At 38.3% G+C, this 26,074-nt stretch overlaps 1 protein-coding gene and 1 pseudogene across 1 annotated transcript; one reads left to right on the top strand and one right to left on the bottom strand.

Moving 5' to 3' along the window:
- Window positions 1-2,172: 2,172 nt before the first annotated feature.
- On the bottom strand, window positions 2,173-3,147 carry LOC134734881 (olfactory receptor 10J4-like). Its single transcript, XM_063628235.1, is given in 3 exon segments — window positions 2,173-2,247; window positions 2,249-2,475; window positions 2,478-3,147. Coding segments are annotated over 3 exon segments (972 nt in total).
- A 19,105-nt stretch (window positions 3,148-22,252) lies between these two features.
- On the top strand, window positions 22,253-25,793 carry LOC134734880 (olfactory receptor 10J3-like; annotated as a pseudogene).
- Window positions 25,794-26,074: the final 281 nt, after the last annotated feature.

Below are 26,074 nucleotides of genomic sequence, written 5' to 3'. Positions count from 1 at the left end.
GAATTGATGCACACAGGAACCCTGGGACTTCTTGCAGTGACTCTGAGGCAACTAGGAGAGAAGAGGGAATGATGTTATGAGAGGTATTTGGCAGGTCAGTAAGGAGGGCTTAAATAAAGGGAATCTGGAGGAGAAATGCAGACAGGTGCTCTTAGTGGTTTATTAACCACAAAAAGAACACTCGGAGTGAAGTCTGAGTGATTGCCCCATAGACATAGATACCACTTTGCTTAGGTCTAGTTCCACATAAGCAGAGCCTGAAATAAGGTCCTGGGTATGTCCAGGAAGTAATACTTGGCAGACCCTGGGAGAATAGTTAGTTTCCTTTTACTGGAACATAGGATCAGGGACTATAAGACAAGCCCAGTTACAAAGTCAAGACCTCCTGAGTAAACGGGAATTCTATTGACAAAGAACAAATGAGAATCCTATTGTTAAAGCTAGGGCTCTGTGTCCATATCAAGAGTGACTTGACATTGACCTCAGAGTGACCCAGGGAGCAATGTCTGTGGAGGGTGCTGGTGGAGAAGGCACTGAGAGCTTTCCATGTGCCAGGGAATGGTATGCCCATAACATTGTTGACTTCTCACAGCAACCCTGGGAGTTGATATTGTCAGCTTCATCGTGCAGATAGGAAATAAAAACCAGGCCGGTTAAGTATCATAACAGGACACATGCTTGTAGTGGCGGATCTATGATTGGGAATGCATGCCTCTCCGTTCAAAGCCTGTACTCTATCTACAATATCATACTGTTTTAGCATCTCCTACTCAAGGTCATTGGTTCTTAAAGTTGGGGTTCAGGGTAAACAATAACTGTTCTTCAGTACTTGTTGGCCCACTTTAGACTTCCTTTCCTATTTTCCTCTTTGGGGTTGTGCTGAGTGAAAAAGGGATGCACCAAAGTATTTTAGGAAAAGGAGTGTATTATAATACACTATTTCTAAACTTCCAGACTGATTCCAAAGTCCAAGATATCACGAATAGGATCTGAGATATGTGTAAATCCACAATTTGGGATGGGGTGGAGGCTCCTCATTTTCCTAGGCATATGGAGCAGTATACGTTAGTTATTATGGAGGATAAAGCTGGTTAAAATGAACATCATGAGCTTACAATGCAACTACAGACTTCAGGGCTGGGTTGCACGTGTTTAAGTCCTGATTCTGCCTTAAGGAATTAACTTATTTGAGGTCTCAGTTTCCTCATCCATAAAAAAGAATAATAAAATATCTATTTCATAGATTTATAGTGAAGATTAAATTAATAACATACTTAAAATAATGACTACTATCTAGGATACATTCAATAAATGTACCAAAAGGAGATGTCACAAAGAGGGACAAACAGCCTGAAAGTGTTAAAATAATAGAAGGAAAACAAGAGAGAAGAGCTACCGTCTAATGTATTTTAGCTGCTCACAGCAGTCTTCCTTGCTTTTTCTTTCCTTCCTTCCTTCTTTCTTCCTTTTAATAAACATCTAACATCTACTATGCACCAGGCACTGTTCTAAGTGCAACAGATGCAAAAAGAGCACTCGCAGTGAAGTCTGAATAATTGCCCCATAGACATAGGTACCACCTTGCTTAGGTCAGGTTCCACAGAAGCAGAGCCTGAAATAAGGTCTTGGGTACAGTGATTGACTAAGGAGTGCCCTCAGAGGAAAGGGAATGAGAAAAGCAGGATGGGGCAGGGGAATCACTATGCAAGAACACAGTCTTAGTTGGAGCATAACTTAAGCCTGATCTAATGGAGGGATCTAGAATTGTGCCCTAGAGTTGGTCCCATCTTCAGACAAGGGGTGGTGGTGGCCTTTTGTACTCTTTGTGTCATTCATGAAGTCAAGTTCAGCTTACATAAACTCCTATGATATGATAGTATATATTCTTCCTATTTTCCCTGCTGGTTTACAATACCTTATGACAAGAGTAACAGGAATAATGTCTAACATTATGGTGCAGTGCATGAATATCCTTTATCTTATTTGATTTTCATTAAGCTTGGTAAACCCATATATCTGACTTGGCAAATCCATCTATTTCTTTTTTTCATTAATATTTTTCTTCCTTGTTTCAATCTATGAGGGGAATAGATTCCTAGATGCGCCTAGATCAGCCACCTGGTGCTTTCACAGTATCTCTCATCTGATTGTCCCCCTCACTGTGACACCTCATCAAACTCTTTTTCTTTGATTGTTATTGAACTGACCAGCACCTATGAGAGGCTTTCTGCCCAAAGCTCTAAGCAAAGGCATCCTTGACCTCTTTGTTCCTCAGGCTGTATACAACAGGGTTCAGCAGAGGAGTAATAACAGTGTATGTCACAGAGATAAGTCTGTCCTGCAGGGAATTTTGGGATTTGGGTTTTAGGTAGATGAAAGAGGTCCAGCCATAGTGGACAATGACCACTGTGAGGTGTGAGGCACAAGTAGCAAAGGCCTTTCTCCGGCCCTCAGCTGATGCAATCTTGAGGATGGGGTGACAATTAGGACATAGGAGATGAAGATCAAGACCATAGGCAGAACAAGGACACAGAGACTGATGAGCAAAGTAATAAACTCCTTGATAGTAGTGTCTGCACAAGCGAGCTTCATTATGGGCTGGATATCACAAAAGAAGTGGGAGATGAGATTAGCATCACAGAAGGGAAGGCTGAATACAGAAGAAACCTGAATGATAGCTGTGCTCAGGCCAGTGCTCCAGGATCCACTGGCCAGTTGTATACAAGCCTTTTTGCCCATGATTACTGAATACCATAGGGGGTCGAAGATGGCCACATAGCGGTCATACCCCATGGCTGTGAGCAGGAAGCATTTATTGACAGCAAAAGTGAGATAGAAAAAGAGCTGAGCGGCACAGCCTGGGATGGAGATGGCTTGCTGAGGACTGAGGAGACTGGACAGCATTTGGGGGATGATGGCCACGGTAAAACAGGTCTCAGAAATGGACAGCACACTCAGGAAGAAACACATGGGCGTGTGAAGTTGATGGTTAAGGCGGATAACTGTCAAGATGATAGCATTGCTGGCAAGGGTCAAAAGGTACAAGACCAAAAAGACCACAAAGAGGGTGAGTCTGTGATGCCACTCAAAAATGGAGAAACCCTCAAATGTAAACTCTGTCACAGCTGTGAAATTGGGCCTTGGCATTGAGGAGAATCTGAGTCTGAAAGAGATGAAATGGGAATGTTGAGCATCCAGGCTGGAAACAGTAGGCTGGTCCAGGATCATCATCAGCCATATGCAGGCACTGAAATGGAGTGTAGCTCTGGATTTCAGATGCTCTCAACATTCAGACACAGGCAAGTACTGAAGGACCCATCAAGGTTCTCTGGGCCCTGAGACTGGGGAACAGATGTAGTATGTGTCTGTTGACAGGAAGTAAATGTGTAAAGGGAGTACAGATGCCCTTCAATGTATGACGAGGCTACATCCTGATAAACCCATCATACGTTGAAAGTATCATATTAAAAATGCATTTAATACACCTGACTGAACATCATAGCTTATCCCAGCCTACCTTAAATGTATTCAGAACATTAGCCTACAACTGGGCAAATCACCTAAAACAAAGTCTATTTTATGATGAAGTGTTGAATATCATAGGTAATTTTTGAATATTGTACTGAAAGTGAAAAACCAAACGGTTGTATAGGTACTTGAAGTATAAATTCTTCTGTATGCATATCACTCTCACACTATTATAAAGTTAGAGACTGTATGTATTGGAAACCCCTAACTGGTTTGACTAGAAGTAGATGTAGACCAGAGAAAGCACCGAATACGTGTGCCCAGGCCTGAAACTCTACTCAGACTCACCTGGTTTAAATCAGCAATGGCACATTGCTCGTCAGAGGCCAGTGCAAAGGGACGTACCTAAAGAGTGAACGAGTTCAAGCCAAGGACAGATGGCTGTGTGAGGCACACTCCTGGGAAGTCAAGAGAGGACCATTCTCCTGTGTCCCAGGACTCTGGAGTCCCTCTCCTCAAAACTTGCTCCATCTCTGTTCAGAAGGGCTTCCATTTGGTAAGTCAAGGTAGAAAGCACTGCTTTCTCTCAAGGTTCAAATTCACAGTGGCTGGTGTCTGGAATAAGGAAGTGAGAGGAGACACTCCTTTTCTCCCGTGTGGATAGTCCAGTGTGCCGACCTAGAACATTCTGTGGTGCGTAGCCACTTCTCTTTTCAGTCCTGCTTTCTTCCAGTAGCCTCAAATATCACGTGTTTAATACCCGAGTCTCCCTGTTCCATGTGGAGGGTAGTTTCTGCTTCTATTTTTTAGTCTCTAAACACAATGAAGGCTTGGAAGGTTTTTTATAGATTTAAAGCACTAGTAACTATAAGACAACAGCAATAGAAACAACAAAATAAGTTCATAATAATCTCTGGCTTTAACCCCAGGGTAAATGGAGGGATGCCTGATTTTCTTTGCTCGTTTCATTTGTCTCCATTTGCTCATCTATAAAATAGAATAATAATATCTCCTTCATAGTGTTGCTATGGAGATCATATGAATTACTGTATGTAAATTGCCAAGTGCAGTTCCTGATACATAGCAGGCAAATACTACATTAAATTTCTGCTTTCCTCCTTCTTTTGTCCTTCCCATCCCCACTCCCCATAACTCTGGGTTGTATTTGTATGCTTGGCCACCCAAACATGCACACACACACACACACACACACAGACACACAAACACCCCATAATTTTTTTGCTCTCCTTCTTTTTTTCATGTTCATGGATGGTTGTTGTCATTACTTTCTTCAATCCCTGTTGGAAGGTCTGGTCTTTACTTTCTATACTCACTTCTCTTCCAACTCTAGATTTTGAAATGTGTGGGAATTGGGGGCAGGGTAGTCTGGAGTTAAATACCTCTGTGATCAAACCCAAGCACCACTTACTCATACATGACTTTGGAAACAGTTCTCACCTCTCTAGGCCTCAATTTCTTCTCTTGTAAGATGAAGACTGTGCTAATATCTATCTCAGAGACTGCTATGAAGAAATGGCACAATCTGGGATGGAGATGGTTTGTTGAGGGCTGTGGAGACTGGACAGCATTTCAATGAGAATATGCTGGATAAGGCATTTAGGCTTTGGAAGCTTTGCCTTCCATAAGGCTGGTACCCAGATTATCCTTTCTCTGTGATTTTTTTCACTATTTGTGCTTTTTGTTTCCTAAGTTTTGTGACACAGCTGTATATTCATTTTTTCCACTTGATAATTATCTCAGGAGATAAAAGAGAGAGATGAGGGTCATGAGGTTATGAGATGAGGGCCACGAGGTCACATTTAGTTACAGAACAAGAATCCCTGCATCAAGTCCTGAAATGTGACTTACATATCACTGGGCAGGATGGAGGCTTATTCAGGATTCAGGAGAGTGAGGCTTGAAACTAGAATGTCCAGGAATCCCATTGTACTGTGGCAGACACAGCACACAGAGAATCTTCTGAACTGGAGGACTAGAAGTAAAACAGAACCTACCAGGACCTTTCAGTTAATTTATCTCCCTGATCAGTCAGATCTGGGAGTAACAAACATACAGAAAGCAGCACCAGGCTCTCCTGCACCTCCCCATTGCCCTGTCCTGTCAATTTAAGTCTGAATTGCTGGCTGCCCAAGAGGACCATTCTCTTGTGCCCTAGGACTCTGGGGTCCCTCTCCCCAAAACCACAGTGACTGTCTGCAAGGCAGCAATAGCACAATCCAAACACTCTGATGTCTGGGGATCTCATTATAAAAGTGGCTCATCAACAGTCATACAGCTGGTACTTAGACAATCTTGGTTTTTCCCATAGGAATGAAGTCTTTGCATCAGCATAAGGTCCTGGACTGCTCCGTGGTTGAAGAGGACTCATGCCTCATGATGGCATTATGGGGAGGGCCTCAGAACCAATCATGTTTAAGGATGCAGTGTCGTGAGACAAACCACTCACACTCCAGGGTCTCTCTGTCTTAACCGCTGAGAGGCCTACCTCTGAGGTCTCTTCAGTTTGAATGTTGTGGGAACCATGACTCATTCATTTACTGATTTCTTCAGCAAATACTCATAGAATGTCTCTCGCATGCTAGGAACATGGAATACAGCAGAAACTGGGAACACTACACCTGTAGTGTAAGCCAGTTTTGCCTGCTTTGCAGTACCTGGCCACCCCTGTGTGTTACCCACAAAAAGCTGAGCACCTTCTCCTTGAGGAGATCAGAAGGAAGAGCTTTACTGAAGTAATTTCTGTAGCCCCCTCTTTCTCTCTTCAGCACTTAGTCCATCAACTGACCCATCCTTGCTTTCCTTTTAGAAGGTGAGCCCAAGATGGGCCTTTCTGAAGGTTGGAAGAGAACTGGATATCAAATTCCCCAGGATACCCTAAGACTTGGGCTCTTCAGTAATTCCTAGTTCTGGTGCCCAGTTTGTACCTTTCTCTTAGAGATTCTCTAAGTACCAGCATACTGAGAAATAAATATTTGAAAGCAGGACAGTTTATTGTGGTGTCTTTGACAAGCCAAGTAAGCTGGGAGAGACTGACAAGCATGGAAGAGTTGCCAGGCATTCAGTTCAATTCCACATAATCTCTCTTAAGGCCCTCGAACATTTACCCAACAGAAACTGGAAATACTTGAGCTCATAAGCTATTAAGATCCAAAGTCCCACAGGCCAGAGATGAATTTACGGCATATTTATCACTGCTTGAGAATGGCCAGTGCATAACTTCGCTAGGACTGTTTGAAATCCTTTAGGGAGCAGCTAAAGGAAGGCTTAAAGTTGGGCAGCAAGTCTTATCAAGACCTTGAAATAATCAGTTAATCTTGGGCCTTTTTTGTCAATGTCTCTTCTTTATAGTTCTCCTGGTAGCTATTTAAATATGTAGCTCTTTGAAATTAGATATAGAATGGAATTGAAACCTACGAGAAAGAAAAGGAAACCCCGATACTGAAATTGTGAACAGGAAAGTGACTGACTTTTTTAAATATAAGTTTTATTGTGTGTTTATCTGAAGAAAGATGGGTTTAGGGGAAAAAGGCTAAGGAAATCTAGGATGAATGTAGGTTTTTTTCTGACAAAGGAGAAAAATATATTGACGACTACATCATCTGCACATTTTGACAGTTTTGTCTTTTCTGTTCTGATTTTTATGTCTCATTTATTTCTCTTCACATTGCATTTGGTTATGAAATATAATATTCAACACTAACAGTTATAGATACATTTTTGTCTTTTATTCAGACTTTAAATGTTTTTCATGTTTTATTAACCGTTAAACATGATGCTTGCTATAGATCTCTGGCAGATATAAGGAAGTTCCCTTCTATTCCTGGTTTGTTTCCAAGTTTATCATAAATGGTCTGTTAAATTTTCAGCTAGTTTCTTTTCTGCATTCATTGACACAATCATACGCTTTCTATTCTCTAAGTTGTTGGGGTGAATTACATTAATAGATTTTTAAAATATTGGCTCATTCATACTTTTTTTTTTTTTTTTTTTGGGACGGAGTCTCGCGCTCTCACCCAGGCTGGAGTGCAGTGGCGCGATCTCGGCTCACTGCAAGCTCCGCCTCCCGGGTTCACGCCATTCTCCTGCCTCAGCCTCTCCAAGTAGCTGGGACTACAGGCGCCCGCCACCAAGCCCGGCTAATTTTTTTTTTTTTTTTTTTTTTTTTGTATTTTTAGTAGAGACGGGGTTTCACCGTGTTCTCAATCTCCTGACCTTGTGATCTGCCCGCCTCGGCCTCCCAAAGTGCTGGGATTACAAGCGTGAGCCACCGCGCCCGGCCTCATTCATACGTTTTAATGGAAACCGCTACTTGATCTTTTTATATACTGCTGAATTCAGTTTACTATTTTTTCATCTATCCATTATTGTCTGATAATTATCTTTTCCTACTTGGCTGTTTTTGGTATGAAAGGTTTGCATTTAGCAGCCTCTTTAAATGCTGGCTAAATCTCACACCTTTCTATCCTCTGAGCATGATGTTGTTTTTTGTGTCTTTGTTTTTTGGAAAAGAGTAGGTTTTTCACTACTAGCGTTTCCTTTTTATGGGGTTTTTATTCTAGTACATTTTCTATTTCCTGTCTAATTATGGTAATATATCCTTTTCTCCAAATCTACCCATTTTATATACCTTTTAAAAATAAATTAATATAAAGTTGTTCAAAATATGCTTTTATAAGTATTTTGTTCCTCTATATCTGTCCTTGTATCCTACTTGATAATGTTTCTTGTGTCTCTTTGATTTTTGTTGATCATGGCTGTTAGGGGTTTCGTTTCTAATTAATCTCTTCAACTATCCAAACTTAAAAAATAAAATATCTATTGTTTTAGTTTTCTTTATTTTTGCATTTAAATTCATCATAGTTATTTGTTTTTACCTTCTCTAAATTTGCTACTCTTTTGGAAACTTTTTGAATTTAAATATTCATTTATTATTTTCCAGTAAATATATAAAGCAGTTCTGAGAACTGCTTTGGATGTACATCATTAGTTTTGTAGTCTTTTTGTGAAGCTGTAGTAGTATATATTTTAAAATTTTATTTTTGTTTCTTCTTTAACTCATAGTTTATTTAGATGCTTATGTTAAGAGAATAAGCTTAATACAGGAGTCAAGAGCACTTGTGTCTCTCTCTGCCACTCACTAACTACATAACCTTGGACATATTGCTCAATCTCTCTGTGCTTCAATTTTATTTGTATACTGAGAGGAATAATACTGCCTATCTCAAGCAATATTAAAGACTGAATGAGTAAATATTTCAAAGTGCTTAGAATAATGGCTAACATATAGTAAGTGCTATATACATGTTTATTAAATATCTATGATGTATATAGATCTTTGAAGGTTAATGGAGAAGAGTTTGTCTACTTCTTTTTTGGTTGATTTCTTATTTTATTGCATTGTGGTCCATGAAAAAAAATTTACATAATATCAATATTGAGACATCCTTTGGGATCAAAAGAGTGAACATTCTCTTTATGAAGATTTGAGCTTTAGATTAGGCTTGTTAATTATTGCTACAACTCTTTTAAGTCCTACTAAACCATTGAATGTTTTGTTAGTTTCAAAAAAAAATGTGTTGTCTCCAGTTATGATTGTGTGTTTGTCAATTTATCCTAGTATTTTTATCAGTTTTTGCATAGTACATTTTAAAACTAAGTTGTTAGGGCCTTATACATTCACAAACGGAATATCTTCCTGGTGAATTATTTTATCAACATCGTAAGTTCCTTAGTTGTTTTCACTTTAAATAATATTTTGTTTGTTATGAGCAATATTACATCAATTTTCTTTTTGTTTTCATTTGCTCAAATACCATTTTCAGCCTCTTTATTTTCCAACTTTTTGTCATTTTAATATACATTTAAAAAAATTGAAGTGGTAGATTATTAAAATTCAGTCTGAGAGCCTCTGTGTTTCCATTAATTAGCTTAATCCATTCACATTTATTGTAATTAAATAAATTTTTGAATATTACTTACACCATATTTTATATATTTTATTTACTAGGTTTTCCTAATTTCTGCTTGTTTCTTAGCCAGCCTTTTGGTGAATTGTTTTTTAAAATTTGTTTCCATTGTTTACTACGCACACTATGCAGTTAGATATCCACCATTTCTATTTCTCCCGCAGTCATCGTTAATTTTTACAGTTTAATTTTATTTTTGCTAAATAATCTAAATATAGAATTTAAGATGTGAAATAGCACTATATTATTTTAAGAGTTAGTTATTATCCAGACATAATTCTTGCCTTTCGGAGGCAGCCACTTTCAGTTCTTTTACCTGTTTCTTATGTTATGCATCTTTATTTTTCTGTTATATTGTATAAAATATGCACATAATGATATTTCTTGATTTCTAAATGTTAGGCATTCTCTCTTGACTTCCTAGCTCATTTACAACACCATCTCTGTGTACATGAACACAAACACACCCACATACTTCTTCTGTCATCCTTTCAGTAAAAATTAAATCTATTTTCAGAACATACATTATTATGATATGAACATATTTTTCACAACTGAACTATGCAGCTTACTATAAGTTCATATCTCTCTTTGCAATTTTTCTTGCTAATATTTTGTAATTGAACTCTGTTATTAAGTTTTCAAGTATCTTGAAACAATTCTCAAACTCTCCATCAGAACTATAAAGCCTTTTCTCTATAGATACAGTTAGATACAGTCAAATACATGAGATAATCTCCCCAGGTCATATTTATTTAGTTATTTATTTAGCCTTCTAGTTATTTTGTTTCTTTTTGGCCTAATACCACCATTCTGAAGTTCTTTACTCTCCTGCAATCTGGATTTGATTGTTCTTTAGGACTGCTGCGTGATTACAGTGCTGGAGCTTTTCCTCACCAACATGCTGAGATTTTCTTGTCTCTTGCCTATGTTAGTTTCCCTGCTTCTTAGATCCCTCATTCTGATGGAGAACCTCTTCAATAACTATCTGAGAATAAGAACATGGGATGTAAATTTTTTGAAACGTCCGCTTCTCTAAAAATATGTTTATTGTATCCACATGTTGTATTTTGTTGGATGTATTAATCTATTTTAGAAATAATTTTATATCACAATTTTGAAGGCATTGTTTCATTGTTTACCAAATTCTAGTGTAATTGTTGAAAAGTCTAATTTCGTTTAAAGTCTCAGTCTTTTAATACGATGTGTTTTTCTCCCTTTCTTTGTCTGGAAACTCTTAGCATTTTTCTTTATCCCTAGAATTTTGATGTGACATGATGGTGGTCTTCATTGTGTGTTCCTTTCTTATTTTCTTTCTTGCTATGTTAGTTTCTCAATCTGGGAATTTATATTTTTCAAGTATTTTGAAATACTGTTTTCCTTGTGCTGTTCTTCCTCTATTTGCTTGTTTGGAACTCATATTTGTTGGACATTCTACCTCTTCTATCAATCTTCACATTGTTTTGTCTCTTATTTCCCAACTTTTTAATCTTTTTATTACATTTTCTAGAAGGCTTCCTCAAAATTATCTTCCAATTTGTTAATGTATTATTGAAAGAAATTGTCTTATTTTCCAAGGTTTTCTTTTTGTAGAAGCCTGTTTTTATTTCACGGACACACTCAGTTCTTTCATCTCATTGAGGATATTAAACGTGTGCATACACACATCATATGTATATATACACACACATACATGTATTTCAATATACATATATGTATACTTACATATTTATGTTATATATTTACATATTTATATATAATACATACTTAATTTGAATATATATATTTGGGTACATATATACACATATATGCACATATACATATATGTGTATTTACATACATTTAAATCATGTATGTACATATATGTATATGCACATATATTTACATATGTGCATATTAACACATATGTAAATATTAAATTATTTCCTCTTTAATGCATTATCTCTATTTTTTTCTAATTTTTTAATTTTTTCTGTTTGCTTGTTCCAGTGTGGCTTTTTTTTTTTTTTTTTGAGATGGAGTCTTGCTCTGTCACCCATGCTAGAGTGCAGTGGCATGATCTCTGCTCACTGCACCCCCGGTCTCCTGGGTTCAAGCGATTCTCCTGCCTCAGCCTCCTGAGTAGCTGGGATTATGGGCACCTGCCACTTCGCCTGGCTAATTTTTTGTATTTTTATTAGAGACGGGGTTTCACCATCTTGGCCAGGCTGGTCTTGAACTCCTGACCTAATGATCCACTCGCCTCAGCCTCCCAAAGTGCTGGGATTATGGATGTAGTGTGGCTTTTAATGTTAGAAACCACCTTGGCTGTCTGTTCATATCTATTAAAAAAGCTCTAATAAGCCAATTGAAAGTTTTGGGTGTGTTTCTTATATTGACAGCAATACAATGGCAAGTAGTTTTCATTGGAAAGCACCCAGATGTCAGTATCTATAAGTTTATTCTCTCAGGATTCTTCATTTCCCTAGGAAGAATTCCTTTAATGTTCTTTCTGGTGGTTGTAAACCTTGTTGCCAGAATTGTGGGAGTCAAAGAAGGAAAAGGAGACTGGAGGAAAGTCTCTCTGCATGGTTTGTAGAATTTTCTTAATCTCCTCATTGTCTACACTGCACTTCCTCTCCAACTTTCAAACCCTTCTGGAAAATGTAAATCTGCAGTATTTTACTTGAATATGGGAAGTACAGTGAGTTATATTAGAAATGTGCAACCCTGGGCTTAGGGAGACTAAATCTGCTATAATATGCAGTATGCCTGCCTGCTCTTTGCTCCAGAGGGAGACACTGTCTCTGTGTTTCAAGGCTGTTCCTTATACAAATATCTTTGAAATCATAGGATCAACCGATCATCAATGCCTGTCTTCACAAGATGTACTGAAATGTAAGAGGCCCACAGAGAATTGTCACCGTCAATTCAAGCATGTAAATCAAAAGCTAAATGGGAAAGAAGATATATTGTGTGTGGCAGTGGGTGGGGTAAATATTGGCCTCTATAATAAAGTGTAGAAGCATTGGCATCACGTGTAGGAGAAAAGCAGCATGTCTTTATAAGGGAGATATGTTCCTTAAGAGGCTATATGAACCATCTGCTGTATAAAGAAAAAAATGTATTTTTGGTTTTGAAAAATTGGAAAGGATTGAAATAGAAGAGGGGCTTCAAGATGGCTGACTAGATGCATTCGGTATTCACCTCTTCCATGGAGAGAAACCAAATTAGTGAGTATATAATTACTTTGAATAGCTCATTTGAGAACACTAGAGTTCAACAGAACAGTTATGGGAAGCACCAGAAGCAAGGAAGGAGAGGGAAGCAATGTAGCCTGTTCAGCTGGGGTCTGCTGGCAGCCTGAAGAGGTTCCCTAATGTGGGGAAAGGGTAAGCGAGAAGCCCCCCAGTGGTCCTCATTTCCACCCAAGACTCCTACAACTCTAGCCACAGGAAAGCAGCTCAACTCTAGTAAGGTTCGAAACTTACATAGGGAACTGCCTGGGGACTACACAAAGACACTGCTCCAGAGGGAGCTCACGCTGGGTCCCACAACCCCCGGAGTCTTGTGCAGCTGCAACACAGCATCATTTTGAGAGCCAAGCCTCCACCAGTCTCTGTCCTGCCCTAGGGCTTAACAGCCTCTGCATCTCCACATCCCTGAAGCCCCACTGACATTCTGTACCTACTGCTGCTACTCCTGGGATCAAGGTGGGAACCATGGGCAGAGACCTCTGCATCTCACCTGTGGAGGGATGGCTGCACATTTTTAAGTGCCCCAGGGAAAAATTCCACAGCTCACAGCTGCCTCCATTGCAGACTGGTGCAGGGTTGAGGCACAAGAAACATGCACAGTCCCCATCAACATGCCTAAGGTTACTTCCACTGAAAGCAACTCCACCCTCCTCAGTAGTAGGGCCACAGTGCAGTCACTGCTGCCCCACCTAAGCATTCTGCTGGGGGCCTAGGGATCACCCCATCTCTCCCTACAAAAGCCAATACCTGAATGCACCACTGGGGAGACTGCCCAGCCCAGCTCCACCAACTCCAGTACTCAGCACACTGTTTGAGGCCTGGAAATCACCCAGCTCAGCTTAACAGTGTTTGGCACCTGAGCACACTACTGTTGGGGTCTGAGGTCAAGCCCACTCAACCTGCAGCTACAACAGATAGCATTACATGGATGTGCCACCTGCAGGCCTGTACAGTGCATTGCAGCAACTGCCAACATCACCGTGGACTGCTTGGGTACCAGAGGGTTGTCCTGCCACTATTACTGTCATTGCCCATGCCATGCCTGATGCCCAGGTGCTTAAGAACCTGCCCACCCTCCCTGCCACTGCTGATACCCAAGCAAGTCACCTGGAGCCCCAAGAATCAGCCTGCTTGCACAAGTTAAAATCAATGCCAGCGTACGTCACCATGGGGTCATGAACAGGCATGATCATCCCACTGCCATCACCACCCAGGCCCAAAGACTAGCTCACCTGGCATTCCAGTTCCTACCCAAACTTCACCACAGCCTCTACTAACTACTACACCGTAAGCCACTAAGGAAATCAAAGACACCACTGACATTGTACAGCTAAATAAATCATAGAGACACTATACCACTGTGTGCACCCACGATCCAAGCCACAGTGCCCTAACCAACCAATGCCATAGATATATCTTCAGGAAAAATTCCACCCCCATGAGAACAAATTCAAAAAACTGGAAAAAGCAACTATTCCACCAGATGTGCAGATATCAATGGAAGAACACAGGAAACATGAAATTAATACAACACCTCTGAAGGAACATAAAAATTCTCCAGAAAGAGATCCCAATCAAAAAGAAATTTGCCAAATCCCCAAAAAAGAATTTAAAATATTGATACTCAGGAATCTCAGTGAGATAAAAGAGATTACTGGAAACAATATAAAAAATCAGAAAAAAATCAGCATGTGAATTTTAAAATTACTGAAGTCATAGATAACATAAAAAAGAACCTAACAGAAATTCTAAAATTGAAGAATTCATTAAATAAAATACAAAATACATTTGAAATCTTCAGCAATAGACTAGATCAAGCAGACAAAAAAATCTCAAAACTTAAAAATGGGCCTTTTGAAATAACTCAGGCAAAAATTTTTAAAAGAATAAAAAAGAATTACAAAGCCTATCTGACATATGGGGCACCAGAAAGTGATCAAGTACTCAAATCTGTGGTATCTCAGAAGACAAGAAGAAAACAAGAGGTTTAGAAAACCTATTTAATGAAATAACAGATTAAAAACTTCCCAAGTCTAGCAAGATTTGGGAACATCAAGATACAGGAGTCTCAAAGATTCACAAATAGATACAATTTAAGGTTTCCATGGCATGTTATACTCAAAATGTCAAAAGTCAAAGAAAAAGACAAAATTCTAAGAACAGCAAGAGGAAAGCATCTAGTCACTTATAAAGGAACTTTGAGCAGACTAACAGCATATTTCTCAGGAGAAACCATACAGACCATGAGATAATAGTATGATGTATTCAAAGTGCTGAAAAAAAAGAACCTACTAACCAAGGATTTTATACCTAACAAAGTTATCCTTCATATATAAAGGAGAAATAAAGTCCTCTCCAAATAAGCAAATTTATCACCTTTAGACTGATCCTACAAGAAATGCTTAAGGGAGTCCTATGCCTGGTAGCAAAAGAAAGATAACTACTATCACTAAAATACATGAAAATGTAAAAATCACTGGTTTAGCAAACAAAAAAGGAAGAGAAAATATTCAAATGTTACCACTACAAAATTCCAGCAAACCACAATAATAAACAATAAGAGAGAAAGAAAGAAACAAAGAATATACAAAACAACCAGAAATCAATTAATAAAATTACAGGAATATGCCCTCATCTATCCATAATAAACTTAAAAGTAAATATATTGAACTTCCCACTTAAAAGGTATAGACTAGCTGAGTAGAATAAACAATATGACCCAACGATACGCTGCCTATGAAAATTATCTTACCAGGAAAGATGCATATAGACTGAAAGTAAGGGAATAGAAAAATACCCTCTATGGCAAATGGAAACCAAAGTGAGCAGGAAAAAAACTATACTTATATCAGATAAAACAGACTTTAAGTCAAAAACAGTAAAAAGAGACAAAGAAGGTCATTATAAAATAACAAAAGATAAATTCAGCAATGGGATATAAAAGTTATAAACATATATGCACCCAACATCAGAGCATCCATATATAAAAAATATTATTACATCTAAAGAGAGAGAGAGAGACTCCAATACAATAGTAGTTGGAGACTTGAACACCCTACTTTCATCATTAGATAGATCATCCAGATGGAAAAGTAAAAACAAAAAATGAATTTTAGTTGCATATTTAACCAAATGAACCTAAAAGGCATTTACAAAACATTTCATCCAACAGCTACAGAATACACATTCCATTCATCAGCACAAGAAACATTCTCCAAAATAGATCATATGTTAGGACACAAAACAAGTCTCAACAAATTGAAAAATACTGAAATCATATCAAATGTCTTCTAAGACTACAGTGGAATAAAACTAGAAATCAAGAGAAACTTTGGAAACTGTACAGATACATGTAATTTAAACAACATGCTCCTTGTGTTAGTCTCTTCTCACACTGCTAATAAGGGCATACCTGAAACTGGGTAATTTATAAAGAAAAAGAGGTTTAATGGACTCACAGTTCCATGTGGCTGGGGAGGCCTCACAATCATGGCAGAAAATGAAAGACATGTCTTACATGGCAGCAAGCAAGAGAAAAAACTTGTGCAGGCAAACTCCCATTTATAAAACCATCAGATCTCATGAGACTTATTCACTATCACAAGAACAGCATGGGAAAGACCCACCACCATGATTCAGTTACCTCCCACTGGGTTTCTCCCACGACACATGGGAATTATGGGAGCTTTAATTTAAGCTAATATTTGGGTGGGGTCACAGTCAAACCATATCATTCTGCCCCTGGACCCTGCCAAATCTCAGGTTCTCACATTTCAAAACCAATCATGCCTTCCCAACAGCTCCACAAAGTCTTTTACTCAAACTTTAACTCAAAAGTCCAGCATTAACTCAAAAATCCACAGCTTAAAATCTCATCTGAGACAACCCGAGTCCCTTTCGCCTGTGAGCCTGTATAATCAAAAGCAAGTTAGTTACTTCCTAGGTACAATGGGGTTGCAAGCATTGGGTAAATACACTCATTCTAAGTAGAAGAAATTGGCCAAAATGAAGGGGCTACAGGCCCCATGCAAATCTGAAATCCCATGGGGCAGTCAAATCTTAAAGCTCCAAAATGATTTCCTTTGACTCTATGTCTCACATCCAGGTCACACTGATGCAAGAGGTGGGTTCCCATGATCTTGGGCAGCTCCACCCCTGTGGCATTGCAGGGTACAGCCTCCATTCTAGCTGCTTTCATGTGCTGATGTTCAAGGTCTGTGGCTTTTCCAGGTGCTCAGTGCAAGCTGTTGGTAGATCTACCATTCTGAGGTCTGGAGGACAGTGTCCCTCTTCTCATAGCTCCACTAGGCAGTGCCCCAGTGAGGACTTTGTGTGGGGGCTTCAACCACACATTTTCCTTCCACACTACCCTAGCAGAGGTTCTTTGTGAAGGCCCCACCACTGCAGAAAACTTCTGCCTCGATATCCAGGGGTTTCCATACATCCTGTGAAATCTAGGCAGAGGTTCCCAAGCCTCAATTCTTGACTTCTGTTCACCTGCAGGCTCAACACCACATGACAGCTGCCAAGGTATGGGGATTACACCATCTGAAGCTATGACCTGAGCTGTACCTTGGTCCCTTTTAGCCATGGCTAGGGTGGCTGTGACTCAGGGCACCAAGAGACTGTGCATAACAGGGGGGCCCTGGACCTGGCCCAGGAAACCCCTTTTTCCTCCTAGGCCTCCTGGCCTGTGGTGGGAGGGGCTGCTGCAAAGGTCTCTAACATGCCCTGGAGACATCTTCCCCATTGTCTTGGCAATTAACATTTGGCTCCTTGTTACTTACGAAAACTTCTCCAGCTGGCTTGAATTTCTCCTCAGAAAATGGGAGTTCTTTTCTATTGCATTGTCAGGCTGCAAATTTTCTGAACTTTTATGTTGCTTCTCTTTTAAAGCTAAATGCTTTTAACAGCACCCAAGTCACCGCTTGAATGCTTTGCTGCTTAGCAATTTCTTCCACCAGATACCCTAAATCATCTCCCTCAAGTTCAAAGTTCCACAAATCTCTAGGGCAGGGGCATAATGATGCAAAAACATAACAAGAATCACCTTTACTCCAGTTCCCAACTGGTTTCTCATCTCCATCTGAGACCACCACAGCCTGGATTTCATTGTCCATATCATTATAAGAATTTTGGTAAAAGCCAGTCAATAAGTTTCTAGGTAGTTCCAAACTTTCCCACATTTTCCTGTCTTCTTCTGAGCCCTCCAAACTGTTCCAACCTCTGCCTGTTACCCAATTCCAAAGTTTCTTTTACATTTTTGGGTATCTATACAGCAGCACTCTACTCCTGGTACCAATTTACTGTTAGTCTTTTCTCGCACTGCTAATAAAGACTACCTGAGACTGGTTAATTATAAAGAAAAAGAGTTTAGTGGACTCACAGTTCCACGTGGCTGAGGAGGCAGAAAGTGAAAGGCATGTCTTACATGACGGCAGACAAGAGAGAAAACTTGTGCAGGACAACTCCCACTTTTAAAAACATCAGATCTCATAAGACTTATTCACTAATATGAGAACAGTATGGGAAAGACCTGCTCCCATGATTCAAATACCTCCCACCGTGTTTCTCCCATGACGTGTGGGAATTATGGGAACTACAATTTAAGATGAGATTTGGGTGTGGTCAGAGTCAAACCATATCACTCCTCAAAGGCCATTTGATCAAGAAAGGAATTATGGAGTAAATAAAATTTATTGAAACAAATAAAATGGAAACACAACATACCAAGACTTGTGGGAGACAGCAAAATCTGTGCTAAGAGGGAATTTTATAGAACTAAACATGTATAGAAAAAAGTAGATTTTAAATAAACAATCTAATGATTTACTTCAATGAACTAGAAAAGCAAGAACAAAACAAATTCAAGATTAGTAGAAGAAATAATAAAGATCAAAGCAGAACTAAATGAAATACAGACTTAAAAAACAAAAAATCAGTGAAATGAAATGTTTTTTAATAGATAAACAAAATCAATAAGCTGCTAGGTGGAATAACCAAGAGAAAAAGAGAGAAGACCCAAATAAATAAAATCAGAAATGAAAAAGGAGACATTACAACTGATACCACAGAATTAGAAAAGATTATTGGAGACTATTATGAGCAATACACACTAACAAAATAGAAAACCTAGAGGAAATGAATAAATTTCTAGACTCATATCACCTACCAAGACTTGAATCAGGAAGAAATAAAAAACTTGAACACACTAATAATGAGTAATGAGATTGGATCAATAATAACAGGCCTCCCAACAAAGAAAATCCCAGAATTGGATAGCTTTACTGAAAAATGCCACCAAACTTTCAAAAAAGAACTAACATCAATATCCTCAAATTATTTCAAAAAAATTAAAGGAGAAAATTTTCTCTAACTCATTGTATGAGGCAGCATTACCCTAATACTAAAACCAGACAAGGATGCAACAAAAAAGAAAACTACAGTAAAATGCTCCTGATGAACACAGATACAAAAATTCTAAACAAAATACTAGCAAACCAAAACCAACAGCACATCAAAAAAAAATAATAATGCACCAGGATTAAGTGGGATTTATACCAGAGATGCAAGAATTGTTCAACACATACAAATCAATAAACACAATACATCACATCAACATAATGGACAAAAACCATATGATCATTTCAATAGATGAGGAAAAATTATTTTGCAATATTCCCTCATGATAAAAAAAGTCTCAAGAAACTAGGCAAAGAAAGATCATACCTGAACATAATATAGGCCACTTATGACAAACCCACAGCTAACATTGTACTGAATGGGGAAAACCTGAAAGCCTTTTATCTAAGAACTGGAACAAGACAAGGATTCTGCCTTTCACCATTCTTATTTGATGTAGTACTAGAAGTTGTAGCCAGAGCAATCAAACAAGAGAAAACTAAGATACTCAAATTGGATAAGAATAAGTCCAATTGTCCCTCTTTGCTGATGATATAATCTTACATCTAGAAAAACCTAAAGACTCCACCAAAAAAAAAACCTCTTAAATCTATAGATAAATTTAGTAAAGTTGTAAGATACAACATCCACACACAAAAATCAATGGCATTTTTATACATGAATAGTGACCTAGTGAATTCTTTATTTCTTTAATAAAGAAGGTAATCCCATTTACAATAACTGAAAAAAAACTAGGAATAAATTTAACAAAGGAGGTGAAAGAGCTGTGCAAGAAAAACTATAAAACATTGATGAAAGAAATTTAAGAGGACACAACAAATGAAAAGATGTCTCATGTTCATAAATTAAACAATTAATTATCATTAAATAATTAATCACATTAATATTTTCACATTCTTAAAATAATTAATATCATTAACATAAAATTGAATATTAGTCATATCATTTAAAATTAATTATCATATTCATATCATTAAAATTACCATATTGCCCAAAGCGATCTATAGATTCAATGCAATCTCCATTCAAATATCAATGTCATATTTCACAGAATTAGAAAAAGCAATCCAAAAATTTGTATGGAACCAAAAAAGAGCTTGAATAGCCAAAGCAATCTTGAGCAAAAACAACAAAGCTTGAGGCATCACCTGACCTGACTTCAAAATGTGTTACAAGGCTATCATAACCAAAATAGCATGGTATTAGTATAAAAACAGACACACAGACCAGTGAAACAGAATGGAGAATTCAGAAATACATTCATTTATTCATGGTCAACTGATTTTAGACAAAGGCACTAAGAACATACATTGGGAAAAGGATACTTTTTTCAATAAGTGGTACTGGGAAAACAGGATGCCCATATGCAGAAGAATACAAGTGGGCTTCTATCTCTCACCATATAAAAAAATCAACTCAAGATGGATCAAAGACTTGAATGTAAGACCCAAAACTATGAAATAACTAGAAGAAAACACAGGGAAAACACTTCAGAATACTGATGCAGGCAAAGATTTATGTATGGTGAAGATCTCAAAAGCATAGATAAAAACAAACAGATAAATTGAACTCTATTAAACTAAATAGCTTCTTCACAGCAGAGGAAACAATCAAGAGTTGAGAAACAACACACTGAATGGGAGTATATATTTGCAAACTATTCATCCCACAAGGGACTAATGTCCAGAATACACAAGGAACTTACCACAACAGTAAAAATAAAAGTCCAATTAAAAAGTGGGCAAAGGACAACAATAGATATTTTTCAAAAGAAGATATACAAATGACCAACCCTATATGAAAAAATGCTTAATATCACTAATCATCAGGGAAATTCAAATCAAAACCACAATGAGATATATCATCTTACCCTAGTTAGAATGGCTATTACTAAAATTAATAAATAACAGAAGATGCAAACAAAAGGGAACACATATACAATATTGGTGGGAATGTAAATTAGTACAGTTGCTATAGAAAATAGTATGACATTTCTCAAAAGCTAAAAATAGAGCTACCATATGATCCAGCAATTCTGCTGTTGGATATGTGTTCAAAAGAAAGGAAATCAATATATTGAAGAGATATCTGCACTTTTATGTTTATTGCAACACTCTTCAAAATAGCTAAGATATGGAATTCACCTAAGTGTCCATCAACTGGCAAATGTACAAAGTAAATATATGGTATATAAACACAGTGGGATACTGTTTGACGATAAAAAGAATGAAATCCCATCATTTGAAGCAACATGGATGGAACTGGAGGTCATTAAGTGAAATAAGCCAGACACAAAAAGAAAAATTTTACATGTTCTAACTCATATGTGGGAGCTACAAAAGTTGATTTCATCGAGGTAGAGAAAAGAACGGTATATACTAAAGCCTAGGAAGGGTGTGTGGGTAGGAGGAGGGTGATGAAGAGAGGTTGGTCAATGGGTACAAACATACAGTTAGAAGTTATAAATTCTCACAGTCCACAGCAGGTTAGGGTGACTGCAGCTAGTAACAACGTATTGTAAATTTCAAAGTAGCTAGAAGAGAGGACTTGAAATGCTTCCAACACATAGAAATGATAAATACTGAAGGTGATAGATACCCTAAATACCCTGATTTGATCATTATACGTTCTCTGCATGTAACAAATACTCACATGTACCCCATAAATACGTAAAATATTATGTGCCAACTTAAAAACCTAAAAAACTCATTAAGTGTGAGCTATACATACATTTAAGAAAGATTAATAAAAACAATATAATTTTTTAAAAATTGGAAAAGCTGTCTTCAACATTTGAGCCATTAAAATAATGGAGAGACTTTATCGTTATGGATAGATTAGAGATAGATAATACATGTGAAGTTAAGTGGTTAATTATCTTGATGGAAATGTATACGTAGACTCCTCAAAGTTTGTGAAGATATAAAAGCAATGGAAATGAATGACCAAAATCTCTTTGCAGTTGGTAGGAAGAGGCAGGTAAGTCTCAGTGAGAAGTTGCAAAATAATGTATTAGAAAAAGAGAGTATGGAGTATGCTTAAAGCACAATGTTCTGACTTACTAAGTAAAAAGAAAGTGGAATTTGATGGCACAATAGGCTATTCCTAAGTATACAGGCCTAAAAAGTTAAAAACGAAATGGAGATGGGTTTAATCGGTGAGCAGTCAAAAGAAAAGAATCCTTATGCAAATCCTTGGTCAGCTTCATGCAGTGCAGGTAAATTTCTCATTCACACTACTGCAGAAGATTCAGAGAATAGCTGGGGAAATGCCCTGGTGAGAGTCTCAAGATCTCCAGTGTGCAAGTTATGTGATAAGAAGAGACTCTGAAGTCTGCAGTAAAAGAGGCAGAGAAGGGATGTGATTCATTTAAATACAGTTATGAATGGAGTGCACAGAGCTAATATAGGCTCATTCAACTCACACAATACTAGGAAGTACATGATGACATATCAAATTCATCATTTGTGTTTTGGAAAATCCCACACACCATGGTGCTTTTCAATCCCAGGTTCATAGCTTGGTTTCTCTTTCTTCCTTATAGCAGTTCCCAAGGGCTCAGCCTCTTTAATGTTGCTGTGAAGCACAAAGTCCTAGACCCATTCAGAACCACTCTTTTATTCCCTAAACATGACATAATCTTCTCTAATCATGATAATAATAATTATGGCCAAAATTTTTCGGGATGTTACTATTTGTCAGTCACCTTGCTCAATGATTTATGTATTGACTCATTTGAGCCTCACAATATTCTTATGAGTTAAATACTAACATTACCCATTTTATAGATGAGGAACTTGTGTTAGAGACAGGTTCAGACTTTGCCCAAGGTGGAATGAGAATTCATCTTCGGCCTTCTGTTTCCGGGTCCTCCGTATGTAACCACTGAGCTACAGCGATTCTCATGCTGGTTCATCTGGATCTTAGAAATGCTGGGCCCTCTTACTTGATGCTGCCTGCAACATAAGCCTTATTCACTTTTCCTTTACTATCTTGGACAATACCTCCTTTATAGTATTCTTTGACCCTAAGACTGAGTTAGGAACCCTTCTTCATGTTTCCATATCATTCTACACTAAGCTCTATCATAGCACCCCTTACTTTCTACATTGTTACTCCCATTTGCCTTTCTTTTGTATTGATGTTGTGAGTTATTTAACATCAGGGACTCTTTCCCATTCTTTATTCACTCAGTAAATAATTACCGAGAAACTAAAATGTACTAGCCATTGAATTCATAGACCTTGACACATAGTATGGGAATAAGAAATATTTGATGAATAAATAAATTAATTAATGCACTTCTTTGGGATTCTTCTCCCTTTAAGATCAGTTGTGAATTTTATCACTGATTTCACAGAGAAATATAAGAATTAACTGCATAACCACATTGAATAGGTTATAAAATTGATTGTATTCATGCACAGTTTCTGTAATTATTGCCCTTTGTCTTTGGCTTCCAATTCTTTCTAAAATCATCATTGGAAGTCTTCCTGGTTAAACGCACCTCCTTTAATATCTCTGCTGATGGAATGCTTCAGACTTTATGTATACTTAGAGTACCATATAGCATTCACTAGGTGCCAGACACTTTTCTAAGCACTTTGAGATATGAATGGATTTAATCCTCACAATAACTCTGTAAAGAAGGTGCTATCATTAAGCTCATTTTAGAGATAAAGCAATTGAGACACAGACAAGTTAAATAACTTGCCCACAGTTACACAGTTATGACCTGGTGGAACCAAAATTAAATTCTGGGCAGTGTGGCTTCAGAGTACATACTGCTTCCCATTACACTCTATTTCCTCTTTGAGGCATAACAATGGAAAATTGCATTTTGATACATTCTTTGTGAGAGATCACTTGGTAAAAATTTTATAGAGAAAAACATGGCACTCTATCAGAGTTGAAGATGCTCATAACTTTTGACTCTGCATTTTTTCACTACCTGTTATTCACTTATGTGTGAAATGACATCCTGACAAAGTTTTCTATTGCAGAAATGTTTGTTATGGTAACAACTGGAAAAAAAGACCAAAACATTGACCTCTATTTCCGAAAACATGGCCACTATTGTAGTTTGAATGGCTCGCCAACAGCCTGGCCTTGCACTAGTCATCTAAAGGAGCAGAGCTAAGGAAAGTAATGCCCAGGACTCCAGATATTCGGGAAGAATGCTTGATCTGGGATCCTCCCAGGGCCGTCTTTGCTGGCAATTCATACTGATGGAAATGAATGGATTAACCCCAGATATTTATCAACCTTCACTATCTCTGCCTCCTCATTGTGTCATCAAAGGCTCAGATTAAGGGTAAGTATAGAGGAAGCTGAAGTGCCTGGTCCATTCAACATTTTCTTCCTCTCTGACCTGGACCCACCTCTTCAATGGTCAAGTAGGGTAGCTGTTTTCGTAATTTTGTTGTTCACATTATGTTGAAATTTCCTTCCCTTTGGTCTCTGCCCTTAATCCAGTAGGTCATTAGAAGTTTCTTAGTTTATTTCCAAGAGTGCTGAGCTCTTGATCAGTAGAAGAACAAAGATAACCGCTGTGTCTGGAACATTATCCAACGAATCCAAAAACTGGTGCTGCTCAGATCACTGTGTAATGTGTTACATAGTTGCAGCCTCACCTCTGTCTTTCCTTTGTCTGTTTCCTTCAGATTTAGACATTCTTCAGTGCCAAGGTCAAAGTCCACTGCTGTGACTGAGCCCTTCTTTGAAGGTTTCTCCAGCTTCAGGTGACAGCACAGACTTGTCTTCTTTGTTGTCTTTCTAACTTTGTACCTGCTGACTCTCTCTGGCAATGTGATTATTGTGACCATTATTCGCCTGGACATTCACCTCCACACCCCCATGTACTTCTTCCTGAGCAGTGCTGTCTATCTCTGAGACCTGCTACATGGTAGCCATTATTCCCCATATGCTTTCTCGCCTCTTGAATCCTCACTAGCTTATTGTCATGCAAGGCTGTGTCACTCAGCTATTCTATCTGACTTTTGGCATCAATAACTGCTTTCCGCTCATAGCAACGGGATATTATTGCTATGTGGCCATCTGCAACCCTTTACGGTATTCATAGGTAAGAGGGCTTGTGTCTGGCTGGAATCTGGATCACTGAGGATTGGCCTTGGTATGGCCATTGTCCAAGTATCATCTATGTTTGGCCTGCCCTTTTGTGATGGCTTTGTCATCTCCCACTTCTGTGATGTGAGACCCCTGCTGAAGCTGGCCTGCACAGACACCACTGTCAATGAGATAATCAACTTTGTTGTCAGTGTGTGTCCTTGTCCTACCTATGGGCCTGATCTTTATCTCCTATGACTTCATCATCTGCACCATCCTTAAGATTGCTTCAACTGAGGGTAGGAAGAAGTCCTGTGCCACCTGCACCTCCTGCCTCATAGTGGTCATCAGCCACTATGGCTGTATTTCCATCATCTACCTGAAGCTTAAGTCCCAGAGTTTCCTGGGGCAGAACAGATTCATCTCAGTGACCTACACCATTATCGCTCCCCTGCTGAACTCTGTCATTTACAGCCTGAGGAACAAGGAGCTCAAAGATGCTCTGTGCAGAGCCATGAAGAAGAAACTGTTCAACCCCCAGTGTGTCAAGATTGTGATGGCCTCCCTTCATGTGCTTACTTCTCCAAAGTTTTGGCAGTCAGGAATATTGTGATTCTCCACAGTCCAGGGAGCCTCCTATGGGGCCTGCTCCTGGAATGTTATCACAGGACATGCCTTCTCTCAGGTTAGCAGTCATATTCCCATGAAACCAGCTAAAAGGGCCTGTGAGTTTCACCAGTTCTTACTCCTGTCAAATAACACAAAAATGGAAGATTCATGTTGGAAACCTTGTAAAAAGCTTCAGATATGTCATTCTATTTTGAGGCTGGGGAACCTTCAGAGGGGAAAATGGAACGTGTTAATTTAGTTGTTCCTCATACAATTTCCCCTTTA

This window comes from Symphalangus syndactylus, chromosome 12, assembly GCF_028878055.3.
Source record: "Symphalangus syndactylus isolate Jambi chromosome 12, NHGRI_mSymSyn1-v2.1_pri, whole genome shotgun sequence".
Lineage (NCBI taxonomy): Eukaryota > Metazoa > Chordata > Mammalia > Primates > Hylobatidae > Symphalangus > Symphalangus syndactylus.
The sequence above is the reverse complement of the archived record's forward strand: the minus strand, read 5'-3'. Positions and strand labels throughout refer to the sequence as shown.